This window comes from Neoarius graeffei, chromosome 3 (assembly GCF_027579695.1).
Source record: "Neoarius graeffei isolate fNeoGra1 chromosome 3, fNeoGra1.pri, whole genome shotgun sequence".
Classification (NCBI taxonomy): Eukaryota; Metazoa; Chordata; class Actinopteri; order Siluriformes; family Ariidae; genus Neoarius; species Neoarius graeffei.
The window spans coordinates 53089008-53112966 of NC_083571.1; the positions used below are offsets into that span (position 1 = coordinate 53089008).

The following is a 23959-nucleotide window of genomic DNA, read 5'->3' on the forward strand; positions in this document are numbered from 1 at the left end:
GTACTTACAGTATACTTGTAAGTAAACTAATCTAATACTTCTTTGGACTAAATTGGCCCACTTTTAGTTTATAAAAAGTATACTTTAAGTCTAAGAGAAGTCAACTTTGAGTATACAACTAGTATTTTTTATTTTGTATTGCAAGTTTACCACAAGTAAACTTATATACTAATAGTTTACTAGTTTTATACTTGTTGTCCATTCTTTAGTTTACAAAAACATACTTCATAGGATACTGGAAATATACTATGAGTTTACTTGTTTTATACTTCTAGTCCACTTTTTAGTTTACTAAAGTATACTTTGTAGTATACTGAAAATATACTACTGGTTTACTCGTTACACACTTCTAGTCCACTTTTTAGTTTATAGCATATTGGAAATATACTATTAGTTACTGGTTATATACATCAAGTCCACTTTTTAGTTTTGAAGTTTACTGCAATTACCCTTCCAGGTCTACTATTAGTTTTCTAGCCCGAACCCTTACCTCATACACACTACCGGTAGACAACTAAAGTGTTTTGTACCTTAAGTTACAATGAAGTTATAAAGGTAAGAATTCACAAAATAACAACAGATACTCAGGATTAAGAACATATTAATTTTTCTTTAAAAATCAAAATTTAAAGCAACATTGTATTAAATGCCAAAATATAAAAACATGGCAATGACAACTGAAATTGACATCCAAGCTCCAAATAAAAAAATAAACTGAATTATCCCACTCAGGGGAAACTAAAAAAACAAAACAAAAACAACAACAACAACAACAACAACAACAACAACAACAACAACAAAAAGCCCTTATATGGAACCACAGACATACCTAAAAGTCAACAATGCTGAAGCACAACTACAGGGCAGGTACACTTAAACACAAGGCACAAATATTTGAATACTTTATTACACTTTTGTTAAGTATATCTTGACTAAAAGTTTAAGTATAAGCTTAATATACTTAGACTTTTCTATATACTTTTCAGTATAAGCCGAGTATACTTATGTCTAACTTTATTAAGTATATCTCTGATAAGTAAATAAAAAGTAAACTGAAAGCATGCTCTCTTATTTTTAGTTTAAAAGAAGTACACTAGAAGCACACTTGAATAAACTTCTTTTTTGTAAGGGTTTCCAAGTCAAATCTGATAACTGCCGATCTTTATGATGTGTTTTCCGCCCTCTAGAACACCAAGAACACTTCAAACAAACCCATTATCTATTCATCTATTTCTCAGTGATTTTTTTTTACACAATATATTTTTAATCATTATGCTTAATTTGGAGGGAGTCTCCAGTGTCAACACTTAAGTCAGAGTTAGAGGTAAAGCTGTTCCTTTCATTTTTCTGACCGAGAAAAGTTCTAACATACAGTGGTGTTTGAAAGTTTGTGAACCCTTTAGAATTTTCTATATTTCTGCATAAACATGACCTAAAACATCAGATTTTCACACAAGTCCTAAACGTAGATAAAGAAAACCAAGTTAAACAAATGAGACAAAAATATTATACTTGGTCATTTATTTATTGAGGAAAGTGATCCATTATTACATATCTGTGAGTGGCAAAAGGATGTGAACCTTTGCTTTCAGTATCTGGTGTGACCCCCTTGTGCAGCAATAACTGTAACTAAACGTTTCCGGTAACTGTTGATCAGTCCTGCACACCGGCTTGGAGAAATTTTAGCCCATTCCTTCGTACAGAACAGCTTCAACTCTGGGATGTTGGTGGGTTTCCTCACATGAACTGCTCGCTTCAGGTCCTTCCACAACATTTTGATGGGATTAAGGTCAGGACTTTGACTTGGCCATTCCAAAACATTAACTTTATTCTTCTTTAACCATTCTTTGGTAGAACGACTTGTGTGCTTAGGGTCGTTGTCTTGCCGCATGACCCACCTTCTCCTGAGATTCAGTTCATGGCCAGATGTCCTGACATTTTCCTTTAGAATTCACTGGTATATTGTAATTCAGAATTCATTGTTTCATCAATGATGGCAAGCCGTCCTGGCCCAGATGCAGCAAAACAGGCCCAAACCATGATACTACCACCACCATGTTTCACAGATGGGATAAGGTTCTTATGCTGGAATGCAGTGTTTTCCTTTCTCCAAACATAACACTTCTCATTTAAACCAAAAAGCTCTATTTTGGTCTCATCCATCCACAAAACATTTTTCCAACAGCCTTCTGGCTTGTCCACGTGATCTTTAGCAAACTGCAGATGAGCAGCAATGTTCTTTTTGGAGAGCAGTGGCTTTCTCTTTGCAATCTTGCCATGCACACCATTGTTGTTCAGTGTTCTCCTGATGGTGGACTCATGAACATTAGCCAATGTGAGAGAGGCCTTCAGTTGCTTAGAAGTTACCCTGGGGTCCTTTGTGACCTCGCCGACTATTATACACCTTGCTCTTGGAGTGATCTTTGTTGGTCGACCACTCCTGGGGAGGGTAACAATGGTCTTGAATGTTCTCCATTTGTACACAGTCTATCTGACTGTGGCTTGGTGGAGTCCAAACGCTTTTGAGATGGTTTTGTAACCTTTTCCAGCCTGATGAGCATCAACAACACTTTTCCTGAGGTCCTCAGAAATCTCCTTTGTTCGTGCCATGATACACTTCCACAAACATGTCTTGTGAAAATCAGACTTTGATAGATCCCTGTTCTTTAAATAAAACAGGGTGCCCACTCACACCTGATTGTCATCCCATTGATTGAAAACACCTGACTCTAATTTCACCTTCAAATTAACTGCTCATCCTAGAGGTTCACATACTTTTGCCACTCACAGATATGTAATATTGGATCATTTTCCTCAATACATAAATGACCAAGTAGAATATTTCGGTCTCATTTGTTTAACTGGGTTCTCTTTATCTACTTTTACGACTTGTGTGAAAATCTGATGATGTTTTGTCATATTTATGCAGAAATATAGAACATTCTAAAGGGTTCACAAATTTTCAAGCACCACTGTAAGTGATAACAGGAACGAACTTGTTTTGAGGATGTTTGAAAACATTAAACTCTAACTATAATTGGATAAAAAGTACAACATGTCATTCTTTAATTAAAGAAATGGTTACAGTAGGGCTGGCAAATTGCTGTGGTATAAGAGGAATAAAGCACTTACTACTTTTAATAAATAAGACTATCTAAAATGACATTCGTGAAAAAACATGTTTAATAAATTCGAAATGGCGAAAAGGAAAGTGTGATGGAACCTACCAATCTGCATTAATAGACTTCGTAGATCAAGTGATGCACTCTTGTTTAATATTACTGTATGTTCTTTTGTAAGTGTCGAGCTTGCATTAGCAACAACATTTTTATCTCTGTGTGTTTTATCACCTGGTTGGGGACACTTTTGCCAATAAAGAAGTTGGTAACATGACAAGGAAGCAGATTTTCGAGGAGGAGCTTGTTGACATTTTCCGTCATCTCCATCTCTTCACGCTCTTTCTCAAAACACCTCTGTAGAAGAAACTCCACTCGACAGGCCAGCTCGTCCTTACACACACACACACACACACACACACACACACACACACACACACACACACACACACACACACACACAAATAACTTATACCATGCAGAATGGAAATACTGACTACATATATCATTACACCACACAAAGTCAGAGTTACAGTCACTGGCAGACAAACCCTACCTGTCGGGCAAGTATTAGAGAAGTGATGTAGAAAATGCAGAGCCAAATGCCTGACATGATCTTGGGCTCCATGAGAACTCCAGGTCTAACACAGGGAAATAAAAACAGGCTAAGAATAGCACTTTATGGGTGATTCTTAGACTACGGGTACTTTTATGTTATTTGGTCATATTTTAAAAAATACTTATAATTTTGGACAAATTCCACTTTCTTTGTCACACTACCAATGAAACCCACTTAAAAAATTTTTACTAGCTTTCTATTATGATTTTTTCATACTTTTCAACCTCCTGGAAGGTGTCAAAATCACTGTTTTCTCCTTGTCGCACACCCAGACTTTTAAACTAAAAGACTGAAAATAAAGTTTAAGAATATGACTTAGCTGGTAATTATTAATGTACCTGTATTAAATAATAGTCACATAAATACAATGTCATATAATATTTCATTTGAGTCCATCATTAATATATTTTTTTATACAAAATATACCTGTCGCACAGTATTGGCATCATTTCCACCACAACACTGTAATGTCCCTTTAAAAAGTTTGTGAGAAAGATTGTTTGTGTGGTTACCATGGAAATCTACACTGACATCAGAGCACATGTCGAACATGGAGGGCATTTAAATTTTCATTAAAAACTACTGAAGAAAAATCAAGGTAAATATTGCTAGATCAGTAAATACATTTATTGTACGTCATTTCCAAACATGCTGTACTGTCATGGGTGTTTTTAAAGAGATGAACATTTTAAGTTAAATAAGAGTATCTTGCATACATGAAATGCTAAGTATTAATTCAAAGCTAATCAGTGAAGCCATCTTCCATTTTTTCACAAAAAAGTGTAGAAATGTCATTTCCACCACGGTCATTTCCACCACACTGCTCTCTGTGGTGGAAAAGACAGTATGTATACACATTCTCTCTCATACTCTCATACACTCACTCATTCTCTCACTCTCTCATACACTCAGTCACTCTCTCTTTCATACAGTACACTCACTCACTCTCTCATACACACTCTCTCTCATACACTCTCTCATACGCTCATACACTCACTCATACACTCTCTCTCTCTCATACACTCTCACACACACACTTATAGGCCTAGACTGTTACACCCATCTAAGCCCCCTTCAAGTTCAGCATTGTGGGCGTTGATACCCTGTTTTTAAGACCCTCTGTTAGGTCATTTTTCTATTAGTAGGCAGTTCCATGATGTTCCATGATACAAATCATACAATTTCAGGAGTTAGTTACAGTTTCAAGTACAGAGTGTTCATTTAAGAGATCAATTAGAAATTTTCAGAATCCACTTTTTAATATTTCTGCCTTAAGCCATAGGTTTAATGAGTTATTTGCACCCTATGAACTGTACTCATTCATGTTTGAGACATCAAGTCAAACTGTTTGATGAAATTCAGATATTGGCTTGGCACTAAACTAAAAACAGGTGTGTTTAATTATTTTGTGAACTGTGAAATGAGTTTTATAATTTTTCTAATACAACCCCGATTCCAAAAAAGTTGGGACAAAGTACAAATCGTAAATAAAAACAGAATGCAATAATTTACAAATCTCAAAAACTGATATTGTATTCACAATAGAACATAGACAACATATCAAATGTCGAAAGTGAGACATTTTGAAATTTCATGCCAAATATTGGCTCATTTGAAATTTCATGACAGCAACACATCTCAAAAAAGTTGGGACGGGCAATAAGAGGCTGGAAAAGTTAAAGGTACAAAAAAGGAGCAGCTGGAGGACCAAACTGCAACTCATTAGGTCAATTGGCAATAGGTCATTAACATGACTGCGTATAAAAAGAGCATCTTGGAGTGGTAGCGGCTCTCGGAAGTAAAGATGGGAAGAGGATCACCAATCCCCCTAATTCTGCGCTGATAAATAGTGGAGCAATATCAGAAAGGAGTTCGACAGTGTAAAATTGCAAAGAGTTTGAACATATCATCATCTACAGTGCATAATATCATCAAAAGATTCAGAGAATCTGGAAGAATCTTTGTGCGTAAGGGTCAAGGCCGGAAAACCATACTGGGTGCCCGTGATCTTCGGGCCCTTAGACGGCACTGCACCACATACAGGCATGCTTCTGTATTGGAAATCACAAAATGGGCTCAGGAATATTTCCAGAGAACATTATCTGTGAACACAATTCACTGTGCCATCCGTCGTTGCCAGCTAAAACTCTATAGTTCAAAGAAGAAGCCGTATCTAAACATGATCCAGAAGCGTAGACGTCTTCTCTGGGCCAAGGCTCATTTAAAATGGACTGTGGCAAAGTGGAAAACTGTTCTGTGGTCAGACGAATCAAAATTTGAAGTTCTTTATGGAAATCAGGGACGCCGTGTCATTCGGACTAAAGAGGAGAAGGACGACCCAAGTTGTTATCAGCGCTCAGTTCAGAAGCCTGCGTCTCTGATGGTATGGGGTTGCATTAGTGCGTGTGGCATGGGCAGCTTACACATCTGGAAAGACACCATCAATGCTGAAAGGTATATCCAGGTTCTAGAGCAACATATGCTCCCATCCAGACGACGTCTCTTTCAGGGAAGACCTTGCATTTTCCAACATGACAATGCCAAACCACATACTGCATCAATTACAGCATCATGGCTGCGTAGAAGAAGGGTCCGGGTACTGAACTGGCCAGCCTGCAGTCCAGATCTTTTACCCATAGAAAACATTTGGCGCATCATAAAACGGAAGATACGACAAAAAAGACCTAAGACAGTTGAGCAACTAGAATCCTACATTAGACAAGAATGGGTTAACATTCCTATCCCTAAACTTGAGCAACTTGTCTCCTCAGTCTCCAGACGTTTACAGACTGTTGTAAAGAGAAAAGGGGATGTCTCACAGTGGTAAACATGGCCTTGTCCCAACTTTTTTGAGATGTGTTGTCGTGAAATTTAAAATCACCTAATTTTTCTCTTTAAATGATACATTTTCTCAGTTTAAACATTTGATATGTCATCTATGTTCTATTCTGAATAAAATATGGAATTTTGAAACTTCCACATCATTGCATTCCGTTTTTATTTACAATTTGTACTTTGTCCCAACTTTTTTGGAATCGGGGTTGTAAATATACTTTTATGTCAATTCATTGTCATTTCCACAACACCTGGTCATTTCCACCACCACATGTCATTTCCATCACCACACATATTTTTTGAAAATATTCAAACAGTTCTCATCACACATTAAAACTATATGCACAGTTTCTGAGATCTTGTGTTATTTAACATAAAAAATAACGCTATTTATTTTCTAACAAGGTCCTACCCAAACCAACGTTAAGTTTCCCACTGTGACAGGTGTTCAATACAGCATTTGGTCCATAGGACAGTTAATTTCTCTCATTTAAAAATGCATGGTTGTTTTATATCATGGACAAATGGGTAAAGTTACTTACAAACATGATCCTAAACAATTATTAAATGGTGTAATTTAGTCTACTTTTACTTTACAGTTGTAGATTGAGATGTGGTGGAAATGACGTTTCTTCACTGCGGGTCAGATAAAATGTCAAAAATAACAATTTGTCTTGTAATCTAAGTTTGAACTCTTACATATCTTAAAACTAGGTATGTTATTTAAATGTATGATACTGAATTAGGTAAATTTTGAAAAAGGTTTTTTTCATCAACTTCACAATGGTAAAAGTGCCCCTAGTTGAAGAAACGCCCACATACTTTGTTAGTCAATTTGAAAAACTTTTTCTTTAAAAAAAAAAAAAAATCTTTTCTGTGCTTATGTGGTGTGCAGGTGGATGGTTTAGGAACATGCATACTCTTTGAGACACATTATTATGATCTCTTAAACACTATCATACTCTTTCACAACCTCAGTCATACTATCTTACAGAGTTATACCCTCTCGTACTGTCATACTCTTTCCCACATGCTATCATATTCAATATCATACTCACTTCAAGTTATACTGTACTATCTCATGCTATCGTACTGTTTCCCACATGCTATCATACAGCTGTACTCTCTTACACTTTCACAGTCGCTATCATAATCTCAAGGCGGCACAGCGGTGTAGTGGTTAGCGCTGTCGCCTCACAGCAAGAAGGTTCTGGGTTTGGGCCCAGTGGCCTACGGGGGCCTTTCTGTGTGGAGTTTGCATGTTCTCCCAGTGTCTGTATGGGTTTCCTCTGGGTGCTCCGGTTTCTCCTACAGTCCAAAGACATGCAGGTTAGGCTAATTGGTGGCTCTAAATTGACCGTAGGTGTGAATGTGAGTGTGAATGGTTGTTTGTCTCTATGTATCAGCCCTGCGATGACCTGGCGATTTGTCCAGGATGTACCCCACCTCTTGCCCATAGTCAGCTGGGATAGGCTCCAGCTTGCCCATGACCCTGCACAGGATAATCGGTTACGGATAATGGATAGATAGATAGATATCATAATCTCTTACACAATTATACTCACATATATCGTACTCTTTTACACCCAGTATCACACACGCTCACGTAGAAATACTCTCACATGCATACTATCATACATGATTCATCCATGTATACATACATAACTATCATACACTACCGTTCAAAAGTTTGGGGTCACTTTGAAATGTCCTTATTTTTGAAAGAAAAGCACTGTTCTTTTCAATGAAGATCACTTTAAACTAATCAGAAATCCACTCTATACATTGCTAATGTGGTAAATGACTATTCTAGCTGCAAATGTCTGGTTTTTGGTGCAATATCTCCATAGGTGTATAGAGGCCCATTTCCAGCAACTCTCACTCCAGTGTTCTAATGGTACAATGTGTTTGCTCATTGCCTCAGAAGGCTAATGGATGATTAGAAAACCCTTGTACAATCATGTTAGCACAGCTGAAAACAGTTGAGCTCTTTAGAGAAGCTATAAAACTGACCTTCCTTTGAGCAGATTGAGTTTCTGGAGCATCACATTTGTGGGGTCGATTAAATGCTCAAAATGGCCAGAAAAATGTCTCGACTATATTTTCTATTCATTTGACAACTTATGGTGGTAAATAAAAGTGTGACTTTTCATGGAAAACACAAAATTGTCTGGGTGACCCCAAACTTTTGAACGGTAGTATACATTGAATACAGTTATCGTCTGAGATCTTAAAGTCTGTACCTGTCAGTATTAGAGGCTCTAGGACACCCTTCTAACATAAATTGAATGTTTCACAGGATGATTTTTGTTTAAACTCCCATGCTGCAGGAGTTTTTAAAAAATATATTTCATAGTTTATCATATTTTGTCGAATAGTTTTTAATGATCTTTAACAGTGCCACTGATGTACATCGGAGGAAGAAGAAATAAAAGCTATGGTTTCTCAGACATGATTCTGATTCTCATTACTATAGTCACACACACTAACATACTATTTAACACACACTATCATACTCGCACAAACACTGGCGTTCTTTTAGACATGCTACCATGATCTCATATACCGTACATGATCATGCTCTTGAACACTCACTATGATTCTTTCAGATATACACTACCGTTCAAAAGTTTGGGGTCACCCAGACAATTTTGTGTTTTCCATGAAAAGTCACACTTTTATTTACCACCATAAGTTGTCAAATGAATAGAAAATATAGTCAAGACATTTTTCTGGCCATTTTGAGCATTTAATCGACCCCACAAATGTGATGCTCCAGAAACTCAATCTGCTCAAAGGAAGGTCAGTTTTATAGCTTCTCTAAAGAGCTCAACTGTTTTCAGCGGTGCTAACATGATTGTACAAGGGTTTTCTAATCATCCATTAGCCTTCTGAGGCAATGAGCAAACACATTGTACCATTAGAACACTGGAGTGAGAGTTGCTGGAAATGGGCCTCTATACACCTATAGAGATATTGCACCAAAAACCACACATTTGCAGCTAGAATAGTCATTTACCACATTAGCAATGTATAGAGTGGATTTCTGATTAGTTTAAAGTGATCTTCATTGAAAAGAACAGTGCTTTTCTTTCAAAAATAAGGACATTTCAAAGTGACCCCAAACTTTTGAACGGTAGTGTACTACCACACTCTCTAACACTCAGTATTATATTCAAACAAAATACTGTGTTATATTCTATTACACATGATCATACTCTCTTCAACACACTATACCTTTACTCTATCATGCATTGGAGGAAAAGCTTGAGCGGTTTCATTGGCGGCATAGCTAATTTCTATAAGAAAAAAATGACCAGGAGCTAAAAATAATTAAACTATTGGCAATATTGCACATCAACATATTCATCTAGGCCCTAGATGAATATGTTGATGTGCAATATTGCCAATAGTTTAATTATTTTCTGCTAGATTCTAGGGTGTCTCTGAAATCACACGAGCACGAGAAACAGAGAAAAGTACAAACTGCATCTTTGTATTTATCCAGCTGGCTCATTAGTCAGTCCTGGTAAATATTTACATCAGTGCATATGAGTGTGAGAACAAGGGGGTCGTGACAAAGCTTCCTTCAAATGTTGTTTCTTTTTTTGTAGATTTTGCTTCGATTGTTTTATTGCAGCACACACCCATGTTACACTTTAAATCTTCCTTTTGTTAATTTGGATTTAGAAACCATGAAGGATGCAGAATTTAGCACTTGAGTATACTGTTTTAATTATTGTTTGTTCTTACTTGTTGGAATTGTTGTAGAGTTGTAGTACATAGCAGTCAGAACGTGGTGCATACACGTACAGGAAGAGAGCAAGGTAGACAACAAGTGCAAGTGTGAGGAGAAAGAGTTTAACAGAAAAACACACTCGTACAAACACCACCACCCCCAGCATCGCCAGTAAACAGCAATACAGGTAATACTGCAGAAACACACACAAAAGACACAAGAGACAGACAAGAAAGGTCAGTCAGTGGCAACATAACCGATATGTAGGTAGAATGTTTTATATTTTAAATATTTTGTGTTTGGAGTGTATTATTCCTATTTTTAATCAAAAGAAACAAGGAAATCATGATAAACATTTCACAACATTTTAGTATTCCTACCGGTACAGAATAGAGGTTTAGATTATCCAATGTGATGGCACTGTTGGTGAAGTTTAGGCAGTTATCACCTGGAATGAACTCCTGAAACATGAAAAAAATTAACTTATAGGTGGAAGACCAGACCATAAGGCATAAACGTGTGTGTGCGTATATATATATATATATATATATATATATATATATATATATATATATATATATATATGACCCTTACTAGGTTCAAGATGGCCATGAGTAGTGTGATGAAGAGGCAGGTGAAGACCAGGAGTAGTCTCAGCACTGCCTTGGTGGCTGCTCCATAAGACATTAATGACAACCATTGTATACTAGGTGGAATCTTAGAGCTCCACTGCTGAAACACACACAGGTATGGAATGTACTTGCAAGTTATGAAACAAGCTCTAAAATACCACATGTAAAAATGTATGAAAATATAATACAGCATTATGCATCCTAAGGTCTGGCTATTCTTCTCTAACCTCAAAGAATTTCTGTTTGCAGAACTGCTGCTCACTGGATGGTTTTTGTTTTTCTCACCATTCTGATTAAACTCTATAGACTATGTGGCTATCCAAAGAGGTCAGCACTTTCTGAAATACTCAAACCAGCCTGCCTGGCACCATTAAACACACCACAGTCAATGTCACTGACATTTTTTCCCTGTACTGATGTTAGTTTCCGAATATTAGCTGAAGTTCTTGAGTTGCATCTGCATGATTCTACGCTTTATGGTGCTCCCATATTATGGTACATTAATGGCATTTAGCAGACACTCTTATCCAGAGTGACATACAACGTATGCAGAGCAGCCTAGGGAGCAGTTGGGGGTTAGGTATTTTGCTCAAGGGCACTTCAGCTATTCCTGTTGGTCCAGGGAATCGAACCAGTGAGCTTTTGGTCCCAAAGCTGCTTCTCTAACCTTTAGGCCATGGCTTCCCCACATATGACATATGATTGGTTGATTGAATAACTGCATGAAGGAGCATGTGTACAGGTGTTTGTACCTTTAGGAATCCCATGCTGATCACCAGCAGTATCAGCAATTGGACAGGAAAGGTGACTCCATATGATATTGCAAGAGGTGCATTTCTTTAATTGGACAGACAGACAGACAGACAGACAGACAGACAGACAGACAGACAGACAGACAGACGTTAAAATCTCTGACAAACTGGTGCTTGTTAATCATTTCAGTAAGTCCACTACTTATTTCATGAACTGAAATTTTTGCTCACTTTTGTGACGTAAGCATCTGTACAGTAAATATGGCAATGAAGATTAACGCCAGACAGGCTGCAGACCGATAGCTATCCTTTACCTCACTCAGCCGGTACTGCAAAAACAACACCCCCCCACACAAATTATTAGCATTCGTCCTTCTAATTGTTGTTTTATTGTTAATACACACACACAACAGAAAGCTGGTGTCCCACCTGCTTCTCCATATTGATATCACGGAAAAGCAGTGTCAACCAGTTGAGTTTCTTCATTTTTGATCTAATAGAATAATAGAGAAAAAGCAATCATAGCCAAGATAGATTATAAATGAGATAATTGTACAAATCAGATTTGAGTTCTCATCTTCTTTCTCTCACCCAGAAACATCTAGTGGGTCCAGCGACTCCACTGACCCCATTTCTGACACAAATGAATGCCTGAAGAGAGAAGGAGAAGACAAATAATTAAGCAGATAATCAAGAGCTGCATTTAAAAAAAAAGCTTTAAAAAAATCATTATTTACTGGAAAAAAAGCAGAGCAAAGCTGTGCATTGTACCTGTTTTCTTGGTAGTAAGTATTTGGCAGATGGTTTGCTGATTCCTGTACATCACAAAAAGGCCATAAAAAGTCAGTTGTGAACTTTGAAGACACAGCATATATTCATGTTAACACCATCCTAAACTATAGTGAAATATCACAATTTGCCTAAAAGTATCTGCAGTGCTAATAGACACATTTTGCAGGTATAACCGCAAATCAGAAAATATTGGGATGGTATGGAAAATGTAAATAAAAATAGAAAGCAGTGATTTCTAAATTTTGTATTTTATTGCAGACAGAATGAACCCCAGATATTTCATGTTTTGTCTGGTCAACTTCATTTCAATTGTTAAGATACATTCATTCCTGTGTTTCAGGCCTGCAACACTCAAGGGATGGTGCAAATTAGGGCTAGTAATGAGGTAAAACAATTAAATAATGATGTGATTTGAAACAGGTGATGTCAACAGGTGATTGTAGGTATGATTTAATACAAAATCAGTATCCAGGAAAGGCCTAGACTCTGAGAAGCAAAGATGGACCGAGGATCTCCAGTTTGTCAACAAATGCATGAGAAAATGAATGTCCCTCAAAGAAAGATTGGAAGGGATTTGAATCCTTCATCCTCTATGGTGCATGATATCATTTATTATTATACATATGGGACACTTTTTCCATGGAATAAAAACATGTATCCTTCTAGTGGGTTTCTTGATGGCATGCAATATTGTTATCATATCACTTATCCTCCATGTATTATGCCAATCTCCCCAATGGAGAATGAACGTGCAATATTGTTACAGTATTGCACATTGTCATGACAACACGACGCCACACATCAGAGCTCATGCGAATATCCAATGACAAAACTTTTCTGCTGTGCATGTGCAGAATCATTTCTTTGTCTGCCGTGAAAAATAGAAGATGAGGCTAATCCAGTGCTACTGCTAGGATGAGCTATGCTATAATTAAACACTAAATAAATAAACTAAAAACTACACTCTAAAAAATGACACATTGTCTGAACTTAAACAATTGAGGTAACAATTTGCATCGGTCTTTTTAAGTATTCCCAACAAAGCAATTATTCAGTTCCGCTGACTCTTTTTTTAAAGTATGCTAAACTTAATTTCAGTTGACTTCTAAAAGCTTAGGTAGGTTGCACGAACTTAATTTTCCAAGTGCCAACCCAATTTGTTAAGTTTTTTCAAATTTGTTAAGTAATTTGTTAACAAATTGAGTTGGCACTTGGAAAATTAAGTTCGTGCAACCTACCTAAGCTTTTAGAAGTCAACTGAAATTAAGTTTAGCATACTTTAAAAAAAGAGTCAGCAGAACTGAATAATTGCTTTGTTGAGAATACTTAAAAAGACTGATGCAAATTGTTACCTCAATTGTTTAAGTTCAGACATTGTGTCATTTTTTTAGAGTGTAAAACCAAAGACGTGCTGAACACTTGAAAGGCTACCGAAACTTCATTATATATTCTTTACACATATTTACAAGAGAAAAACATACCAATGGACATCGAAAAACTGGAAAAGAGAAGCGTTGGAGATGTAAAATTTCTGTGCTAGCGAGTGACTGTGATAGTTTGTACACAAACATGGCTGTGAGGTTTGCTTCGTTAAAAGTGGAAGATTTTGAAATAATTTTTGCTGCCAGGTTGCTCTGTTGTGTGTATTTGTCGATGTTGATTTTAAAAGTAACTAAGTAAATTACATTGGGAAATGAATACTTAAGTCTGAGTGAAAAATGCTGGGGTGAGCGTGCGTGGAAGAGTTGTCTTGTGACAGAAATCTTAGTTTTTCGGTTATTAGTCTGTGCTACTGATGAACGCTACAGTGGCTGTAGGTGACTTCACTGCTGTGCTAATGAACCCTATGTCAGCTAGAAGGTGACTTCATTGCTGCGCTGACAGCACTAACTTGCGGGCAAGCTAGCGTTGGCCTTCGAGAATGCTGATATGCTGATATGACTAGAGTGTGTATGTATAATACTGTAATAATAATAATAATAATAATAATAATAATAATATTGGCTGGCTTTTTTCATGGTATATCAGATTCTATTTAGCTAGCATAATATTGAACTCGTCTTTGACTTGTTCAATATCATGCTAGCTGAATGGAATATATCTGATATACCACTCAATGCCAGCCAATATTATTTAAATAGCATACCTCTGGCCACTGAATGCATGTTAGTGGAGTTTAGCTTGCTTTGAAGGGAGGATCACTCAACCATGCTAGCACCACATATTCACAGGTCTTCTGTTCACTAGCAAGGGTCTGAGATGTGAGTGCAATATTGATGAACCAAGAGAATTGGTGGCTAAGTAGTTAAGGCATTGGGCTGCTGATTGGAAAGTTGTGAGTTCAAATTCTGGCACCACCCATCTGTAACTGTTGGGTCATTGAGCAAGACCCTTGTATCTTGTCTCAGTTGTACCAGTTCCATATGAACTCTGAAAGTATAAAGATGTACACTCACTGCAGCCAAAGAGAGTCACAACTATTGGGACCCTATCCCCAGCTTTGGAGGACAGGGCACCTGTAGCCCCAACTATAGTCACAAGCTGTTACAGACATAGATCTACCGTATGAGGTATGGTGTGTACAAGTGAAGAAAGGGAAAGTTGGCTGTATGACAATGGTATTTATAGAAAAATTTGTTGATTGGTTTTGACATTCATGAATACACATGCAAGAAGGTATTCAGGTAGAATTCACCACTATTGGCAGTTAGGATGGCTAAAATAGAACCAGTGATCTTTCAAGTAACATTAAGCAATACAGTACATGCAGAGGTTAATATGATTTGTTATCATCAACTCTTACACAGATACATACATTGGGCTAAATTCTGTGTATCTGAGCATAGCATACCCTTGATTTATTTATATTCTGGTAATTTCATCCATAGACATTCACTGACATTATAGCAGAAAATGCCAGAATCAGCCAGGCCTCTTGACATTTCTTTCTACAGAATGACACCATAAGCTATTTAAGTTTCTAATATAAATCTATATGACCCCAGAGATATTTTGGTCTAACTGGAACCAACAGCAGCACATTCCTGAGAAGAATTCATAAGAATAATATTAGTACTCACTGTGTCCCCTTCTGACCGACTGAGGTCACTTGATGGGTTTAGTGGGGTAGCGATTGAGTCTTTTGGTCGGTTGAGCTCTGAAAAGGGGTTGATGCTTTTCCAGGACTGTAGATACTGAGACATTCTCACTGAAGCCCTCTGCTTTGATCGAGCACTTATCGGCAGGCTGTTGGTCTGTGTATATACAGGAATAGAAGAAGAAGCTAATTGTAATTTCTGCCATTACACTGAGTTTTAATCAACCTTCCAAATAATCAATTCCAGTTCACAACCACCTTTGGTTTTGTATCAGGGTTGTTCTGTGTGTAAGGGTCAATCACTAGGTACGTCTTCCTGCCCTCCAAAGCAGAATCCCGACTGGATCCGTTCCCCTCCTCAACTTGGTATGCCCCACCTAAGTTTCCAAGGGTCTCTTCTGTAATGTGAACCCTTCTATAATGGCAAAAAATATGATTTATATGGAACAATCTTTTTAAGAACATATAATAATATATCAACGTGGCAAGATCATGTAAATCAGTGCATCAGGTTCCAAAAATGCTGGTGTGCTGCTATAAGTTTAGAAGATGTCATCAGATAGGTATTGGTTTACTTAAGTAGTAATAAAAAGCCATATCTCTGATTTAAGCACTACAAAAGAAATGCATCTTGTATTTAATTCAAAAGTCATTGTGTGCTGATAGAGTCTTAGGTTTTCTACACAGCAATACCCAGTGAAGTCAGGAAATGCATTACACATCTCAAATTCTTTCTGGCTATGCAATTGCATTTCTCACAATCAGCTCATCTCTCTGTAAGATGTACGAATTACTGGTAATGTCTTTCAAAGGCAAACTATCCTCATCATGTGATCTAAAGTCTAAATGGACTTTCTGAGATACATGATCATTTTCTCATGAATGCTAAGTACATAATAGTCACAATCAAGCAATATCTGTCCAGATACCACCGAGTCAATTGACTTACCCTGGAACACCTCCAGACTCCATGCGATTGGCTAGAGTTACGTCATTTGACCAGACGTCATACTGCCACTTGAGCAAGCCAATTACCCCACAAAGCACGTTTCCTGAGTGCACGCCAACCCTCATGCTGATGTCCACACCTGTCGCCTCCCTCAACTTACTGTGAAAAACATGATCAAAGGTTGTTTCTAGGACAATGGCTGGGATTAGTGCATTATCAGGGTGAAAACAAGAGAAGGGCTTAACCGTCAGACATGGATAGATTTGGTTTTCATCTGCCTTTAAAAACTTTAATACCATAACACTGCAATGATGAAAATATCTTTTACTGTGTGTATTTTGATGATGTTTTATGCATTTTATTTTTCTCCTGTCAGGCCTCAGGAAGGAAGCAGATTGCATTAATGTGGTACAGCTCAAATCTAGAATAAAAATGTGATGATAATAATAATAATAAAAAGAATTTTCTTTAGCACATCAAATCAAATCAAGTTTATTTGTATAGCGCTTTTAACAATAAACATTGTCGCAAAGCAGCTTTACAGAATTTGAACGACTTAAAACATGAGCTAATTTTATCCCTAATCTGTCCCCAATGAGCAAGCCTGTGGCGACGGTGGCAAGGAAAACTCCCTCAGACGACATGAGGAAGAAACCTCGAGAGGAACCAGACCCAAAAGGGAACCCATCCTCATTTGGGCAACAACAGACATCCCTGCATAACATCACTGTTATGCAGGGAAGAATTACCAACCAGGCCTACTACACACATACCCAGGGGCCCTGGTTAGTATGGGGCCCTTGAATAGCATACATTTTGAAGTGAATGATTAGACCAATTGACCATTCCTCTAAGTTACAAACAACACAATACTGTATATAGAACACATGTCAATGAATATAAAGTCACAGATTCTGAAATAAATAGACAGATCTGAATTTCTAACCAATGAGCAATGAATTTGGTTCTAACGAGCTTGGTAAGCAACTAAAAAACAAAACAAAACCATAAATAGCCGTAAACCCATACTGTGTCAATGAAAAGAAAACTTAAAAAAGAAAGAGAAGACAGAGAATGTTCAAAATAAACTGAACTAAAATGGGACAAAGAAGACTCAATGTTTTGTCTCTGTTGGCCATTTAACCAGAGTTTTTTAAACAGGTGGACACTGATGATTTGGTTGGTGAGTTCGATGAGGAGGAAGGCAAGAAAGAAGCCAGTCGCCTAAGGTAAGCCTGCCTTCTGTGTATCACACAGACTACGCAAACACACTTAACTGATGTGTAATATAGTAATATATTAAATGAAAACAAGTGTTTTACTGGGAAATACGCCACTTGTATTTTTCATATGAGCTACATCCAGGGCACGGAGAACCAAAACCGTCACATAAATCTCTATACGTCACTCGTGAGGAAATTGATTAATTGCTTTGATAAATTTGGGTACTTTTTGTTTCTGAATGTATCTATATAATAAAAAGAAAATCACACAGGGGCTTGAAGATATGGAGTTTATCTTCTTGTGTTGAAAAACTTGTATTTTTCATACAAAATACATCGCGGCTCTGAATGACGTATTTCCTGATATTTCACTCCGATGATGTCACTCCCAGTGTTTTGACTAGACATGCATTGCCAAAATGGTGAACTGGTTCAAAATAAAAATTCTTTTGATTAACTTGTGTGTTTTTTTGGGGATGTGTCCATATAATATAAAGAACATTACATGGTGGTGCCAAGATTTGAAGATTATCTTCTCATCTCATCATCTCTATCCTGTTCTACAGGGTCACAGGCAAGCTGGAGCCTATCCCAGCTGACTACAGGTGAAAGGCAGGGTACACCCTGGACAAGTCACCAGGTCATCACAGGGCTCACACATAGGCAACCATTCACACTCACCAGTTAACCTAACCTGCATGGCTTTGGAGGAAACCGGAGGAAACCCACATGGACAGAACATGCAAACTCCACACAGAAAGGCCCTCGCTGGCCACGGGGCTCGAACCCAGACCTTCTTGCTGTGAGGCGACAGCGCTAACCACTACACCACCGTGCCGCCGATTAGCTTCTCACGTTGAAAAATATATCACTCGTTCACTTTTCTCACTTGTGATGTATACAATTCACCATCTGAAGATAAACTTCATGTCATTGCATACCCTATGTATGTGTTGGTTTTTTGCATACGTTGGTTTGCAGGGCAGGGTGATCAGGTATCCATCCATTATTTGTATCCTCTTATCCTGTGCTGGGTCGCAGGCAAGCTGGAGCCTATCCCAGCTGACTACGGGCGAAAGGCGGGGTACACCCTGGACAAGACGCCAGATCATCACAGGGCTGACACATAGACACAGACAACCATTCACACTCACATTCACACCTACGGTCAATTTAGAGTCACCAGTTAACCTAACCTGCATGTCTTTGGACTGTGGGGGAAACCGGAGCACCTGGAGGAAACCCACGCCGACACGGGGAGAACATGCAAACTCCGCACAGAAAGGCCCAATCAATCAATCAATCAATCAATCAATCAATCTACACAGCAAAATCCCCAGTGTTGAATTAACACCCAGAGTGTTGATTTAACACCCTACTGTATTTATTTGTCCAATTGGACACATATAAACATAGTAGGGCGTTAAATCAACACTCTGGGTGTCAATTCAACACTGGGGATATCAGGTGGCACGGTGGTGTAATGGTTAGTGCTGTCGCCTCACAGCAAGAAGGTCTGGGTTCGAGCCCAGTGGCCGACGAGGGCCTTTCTGTGCAGAGTTTGCATGTTCTGTCCGTGTGGGTTTCCTCCGGGTGCTCCGGTTTCCCCCACAGTCCAAAGACATGCAGGTTAGGTTAACTGGTGACTCTAAATTGACCGTAGGTGTGAGTGTGAATGGTTGTCTGTGTCTATGTGTCAGCCCTGTGATGACCTGGCGACTTGTCCAGGGTGTACCCCGCCTTTTGCCTGTAGTCAGCTGGGATAGGCTCCAGCTTGCCTGCAACCCTGTAGAACAGGATAAAGCGGCTAGAGATAATGAGATGAGATGAGATATATAATACCTTTCTGCCCAGGCGCCCAAGATTTACTAATCCACCCTTGGTGGTGTATAGCAACAGACAGACATTTATATGAATTCTCACAGTATGATTCATAGCCAAATGCTAATACTTTAACTTTGCTTCCTTCATGCCATTTGCACACCTACTAACCTTTCACACAATGCAGGAAACCAGTTCCTGAGTCCGTCATGTCCTTAAAAGCTATTAAATGTTTGTTTTGGCATTGTAGCTCATCAGTTAACATGACCAAGGCCTTCCTACTTTCACAGCAATAAACTATTTGAGTGATCTTGCAAACTTACAAACTATATTTCAAATCAAACTTTTTAATAGCTTTTAAAGGCATGATGCTGCCAGAAACCTTGCTTCCTTCATGCCATTTCCACACCTACTGACCATTCACACAATGTAGAAAACCAGTTCCTGACAGCATTGTGTCTTTAAAAGTTAGTAAAAAGTTTGATTTGAAATGTAGTTTGTATGTTTGCAAGATCACTCAAATAGTTTATTCCTGTGAAAGTACACAGGGCTTGGTCATGTTAACGAAAGAGCTACAATGCCAAATCTGGCTTGCAAGACTATACCCAACAAAAGCCCTTGAATGAATATCATTGGTTAGTATCAACATGAAAGAACGGCACTGGCACTGTAACAGAGACCGTACTGACTCACTTTATGGCAGTGCACATATCCAGTCCCATCTGTACACAGTTGCGTGCGTGGTGAGGGATCGGATCTGGAAGGCCTGAAACGCAGTAGTAGCAGTCACCCAGAATCTTGATACGCAGACACTCATTTTCCTGCAAAGTTGGCAAGTGCGTGAACAGAAAAAAGACTATAAACAATTCTTGAACCCAGGTTTGTGAAAGGTATTATTTTGTGGCAAAAAAATTGCCCAGACTTGGAGCAACATATACGAACAATGCAAGAGAAGTCTTCACCTTGGCAATGTCATCAAACTTGCCAAAGAGTTTATTAAGTACAACAACAAGTTCCTCAGGAGTGCAGGTGCTGGCAAGGCTGGTGAAACCTACAATGTCTGCATACAGAATGCTGCAGAAAGGTATAACAGACTCATTTCAGCTATGTTAATGCATTTAGGTATGCCTAGGAGTATGTTGGATTTTAGCATTGTATGTAATTTCATGTGACTGTTTGAACTCTCACCTGACGTCCTTGTGCTGCTTGACATACAAGTTATGGAAGTTTGGCTTATTGTCAGTGCCTGTGAATGTTCTCGAAAGTCCTTTGACAACCTCCCCTTTGAGCTCCATGGCAATGTATCGTGGTAGCACAGACAGGAGGAGGTGTTCCTGAGGGAAAGGTGGGGCACAAGAAGAAAATATAAGTTATAAATAACGTCAAGCCATTTTTCTTTTTATTTTAAAGAAATTACCAGCAGCATATCTTAACATAATGAGATTTTTTCATATAACAGTAAATAAAGCAGTTGCAACATGCCTACAGTGGTGCTTGAAAGTTTGTGAACCCTTTAGAATTTTCTATATTTCTGCATAAATATGACCTAAAACATCATCAGATTTTCAAACAAGTCCTAAAAGTAGATAAAGAGAACCCAGTTAAACAAATGAGACCAAAATATTATATGTCATTTATTTATTGAGGAAAATGATCCAATATTACATATCTGTGAGTGGCAAAAGTATGTGAACCTCTGCTTTCAGTATCTGGTGTGACCCCCTTGTGCAGCAATAACTGCAACTAAATGTTTCCGGTAACTGTTGATCAGTCCTGCACACCGGCGTGGAGGAATTTTAGCCCATTCCTCTGTACAGAACAGCTTCAACTCTGGGATGTTGGTGGGTTTCCTCACATGAACTGCTCGCTTCAGGTCTATCCACAACATTTCGATTGGATTAAGGTCAGGACTTTGACTTGGCCATTCCAAAACATTAACTTTATTCTTCTTTAACCATTCTTTGGTAGAACGACTTGTGTGCTTAGGGTCGTTGTCTTGCTACATGACCCACCTCTTGAGATTCAGTTCATGGACAGATGTCCTGACATTTTCCTTTAAAATGTCCTGGTATAATTCAGAATTCATTGTTCCATCAATGATGGCAAGCCGTCCTGGCCCAGATGCAGCAAAACAAGCTCAAACCATGATACTACCACCACACTGTTTCACAGATGGGATAAGGTTCTTATGCTGGAATGCAGTGTTTTCCTTTCTCCAAACATAACACTTCTCATTTAAACAAAAAAGTTTTATTTTGGTCTCATCTGTCCACAAAACATTTTTCCAATAGCCTTCTGGCTTATCCACGTGATATTTAGCAAATTGCAGATGAGCAGCAATGTTCTTTTTGGAGATCAATGGCTTTCTTCTTGCAACCCTGCCATGCACACCATTGTTGTTCAGTGTTCTCCTGATGGTGGACTCATGAACATTAACATTCACCAATGTGAGAGAGGCCTTCAGTTGCTTAGAAGTTACCCTGGGGTCCTTTGTGACCTTGCTGACTATTACACACCTTGCTCTTGGAGTGATCTTTGTTGGTCGACCACTCCTGGGGAGGATAACAATGGTCTTGAATTTCCTCCATTTGTACACAATCTGTCTGACTGTGGATTGGTGGAGTCCAAACTCTTTACAGATGGTTTTGTAACCTTTTCCAGCCTGATGAGCATCAACAACACTTTTTCTGAGGTCTTCAGAAATCTCCTTTGTTTGTGCCATGATACACTTCCACAAACATGTGTTGTGAAGATCAGACTTTGATAGATCCCTGTTCTTTAAATAAAACAGGGTGCCCATTCACACCTGATTGTCATCCCATTGATTGAAAACACCTGACTCTAATTTCACCTTCAAATTAACTGCTAATCCTAGATGTTCACATACTTTTGCCACTCACAGATATGTAATATTGGATCATTTTCCTCAATAAATAAATTACCAAGTATAATATTTTTGTCTCATTTGTTTAACTGGGTTCTCTTTGTCTACTTTTAGGACTTGGGTGAAAATCTGATGATGTTTTAGGTCATATTTATGTAGAAATATAGAACATTCTAAAGGGTTCACAAACTTTAAAGCACCGCTGTAATTGTATGGTGTGCAGTTAATAGTGATCACTGTCCAGATGAAATACATTTTGAACTTCGCACAACAATATGCTATTATACTTACAAATGTTTTGGAGTGTGTGTAGCAAAAAGTAGTATACTTAAAGTTCATTTTATTAAGTATGCTTCAGTATAAGTATAGCAAGTATACTACAGACCATGTACTTTTAGTGTACTAGAAAGTATACAAATTTAATACTTTTTCGGACTAAATTGGAAAATTTCAAGTTTATAAAAGTATACTTTAAAGTTAATTTTAAGTTTGCAAAAGTACACTTTAAAGTATACAACAAGTACACTCATCTATATACTGTCAATGTACTTGGTACAGTATATCCCTTTCATATGCTTAAAGTATACCACAAGTACACTTATCGATATACTGCCATTGTACTAGCTATACACTTCGAGTCCCTATTTTTAGTTTATTATTGTATACTTTAAGTATACTGTTATAAACGTTGGTTATTTCACTAGTTTACTTGTTATACTTTAAGTTTGCTTGGCATATTACTTGTAGCTTACTATTTATATACTGGAAATATACTCTTTAAAGTATTCTTAAAGTTTACTCATACTGTATGTACACAAGAGTGTGATGCATTTACAAAATCACAAGACAGAATGTTGAAAACAAGTTTGATATATTTTCAAACATTTCAAACATTTCAAAAACAAAGACCTATGAAATCAAGTCCTTCCTTACTGGAGAAAATGAAAGGAAAAAGTGCACATTTGCATGTAAAAATATAAACATAATGGTCTCTTGATCAATAAAGTCAAGTCAGAAGTTTTTCTGTTTTTGTGTATGATTTTAAGGTACATAAAGATAATGCAATTGAGCACACATACTATATACTGTAAAGTTTTAAACTCCAGCATTATATTATATTAATATATAAATTAAATGTTAAGCATGAGTCAATGACTTGACCTTATTATGCACTTGGAGCAAGATATACTAAGTATTAGTACTTTGTGGCAGAAAAACGTAAAAAGTATACTAAAGTATAAGTTTTAGTATTACAGTATAAGTGTAAGTCTTAGTATTAATGTACTTAGTCTTAGACTTTTGTTTATACTTTTCAGTATAAGCCAAGTATACTTCACTATACTATTTTTAAGTATATAAAATATAGTTTATAAAAAGTCAACTTCAAATATACTTCCTCAGTTTTAGTAAAAAATAAATATACTCATAGTACACTTGAATAAACTTCTTTTTGCTAAGGGTATGCTTGTATGCATGTGTGTATTGTGGTGATTTTACATG

At 37.6% G+C, this 23959-nt stretch overlaps 1 protein-coding gene across 4 annotated transcripts in view; it reads right to left on the reverse strand.

Annotated features, from left to right (window-relative positions):
* Positions 1-23959, reverse strand: part of LOC132883402 (adenylate cyclase type 4-like) — a 50925-nt gene that overhangs the window by 10846 nt on the left and 16120 nt on the right. For 3 of the 4 annotated variants that reach the window (XM_060916993.1, XM_060916994.1, XM_060916997.1), the window contains exons 6-21: positions 20764-20909; positions 20538-20649; positions 20269-20396; positions 16532-16690; positions 15841-15997; positions 15566-15739; positions 12465-12508; positions 12285-12344; positions 12123-12186; positions 11925-12022; positions 11694-11778; positions 10904-11041; positions 10690-10770; positions 10324-10502; positions 3673-3757; positions 3351-3509 (exon numbers count right to left, since the gene is read on the reverse strand). In XM_060916993.1, coding sequence (XP_060772976.1) covers positions 3351-3509; positions 3673-3757; positions 10324-10502; positions 10690-10770; positions 10904-11041; positions 11694-11778; positions 11925-12022; positions 12123-12186; positions 12285-12344; positions 12465-12508; positions 15566-15739; positions 15841-15997; positions 16532-16690; positions 20269-20396; positions 20538-20649; positions 20764-20909 — 1869 coding nt within the window. The remainder of the gene's footprint in view (positions 1-3350; positions 3510-3672; positions 3758-10323; positions 10503-10689; positions 10771-10903; positions 11042-11693; positions 11779-11924; positions 12023-12122; positions 12187-12284; positions 12345-12464; positions 12509-15565; positions 15740-15840; positions 15998-16531; positions 16691-20268; positions 20397-20537; positions 20650-20763; positions 20910-23959) is intronic. The other variant, XM_060916996.1, reaches the window with a different exon arrangement.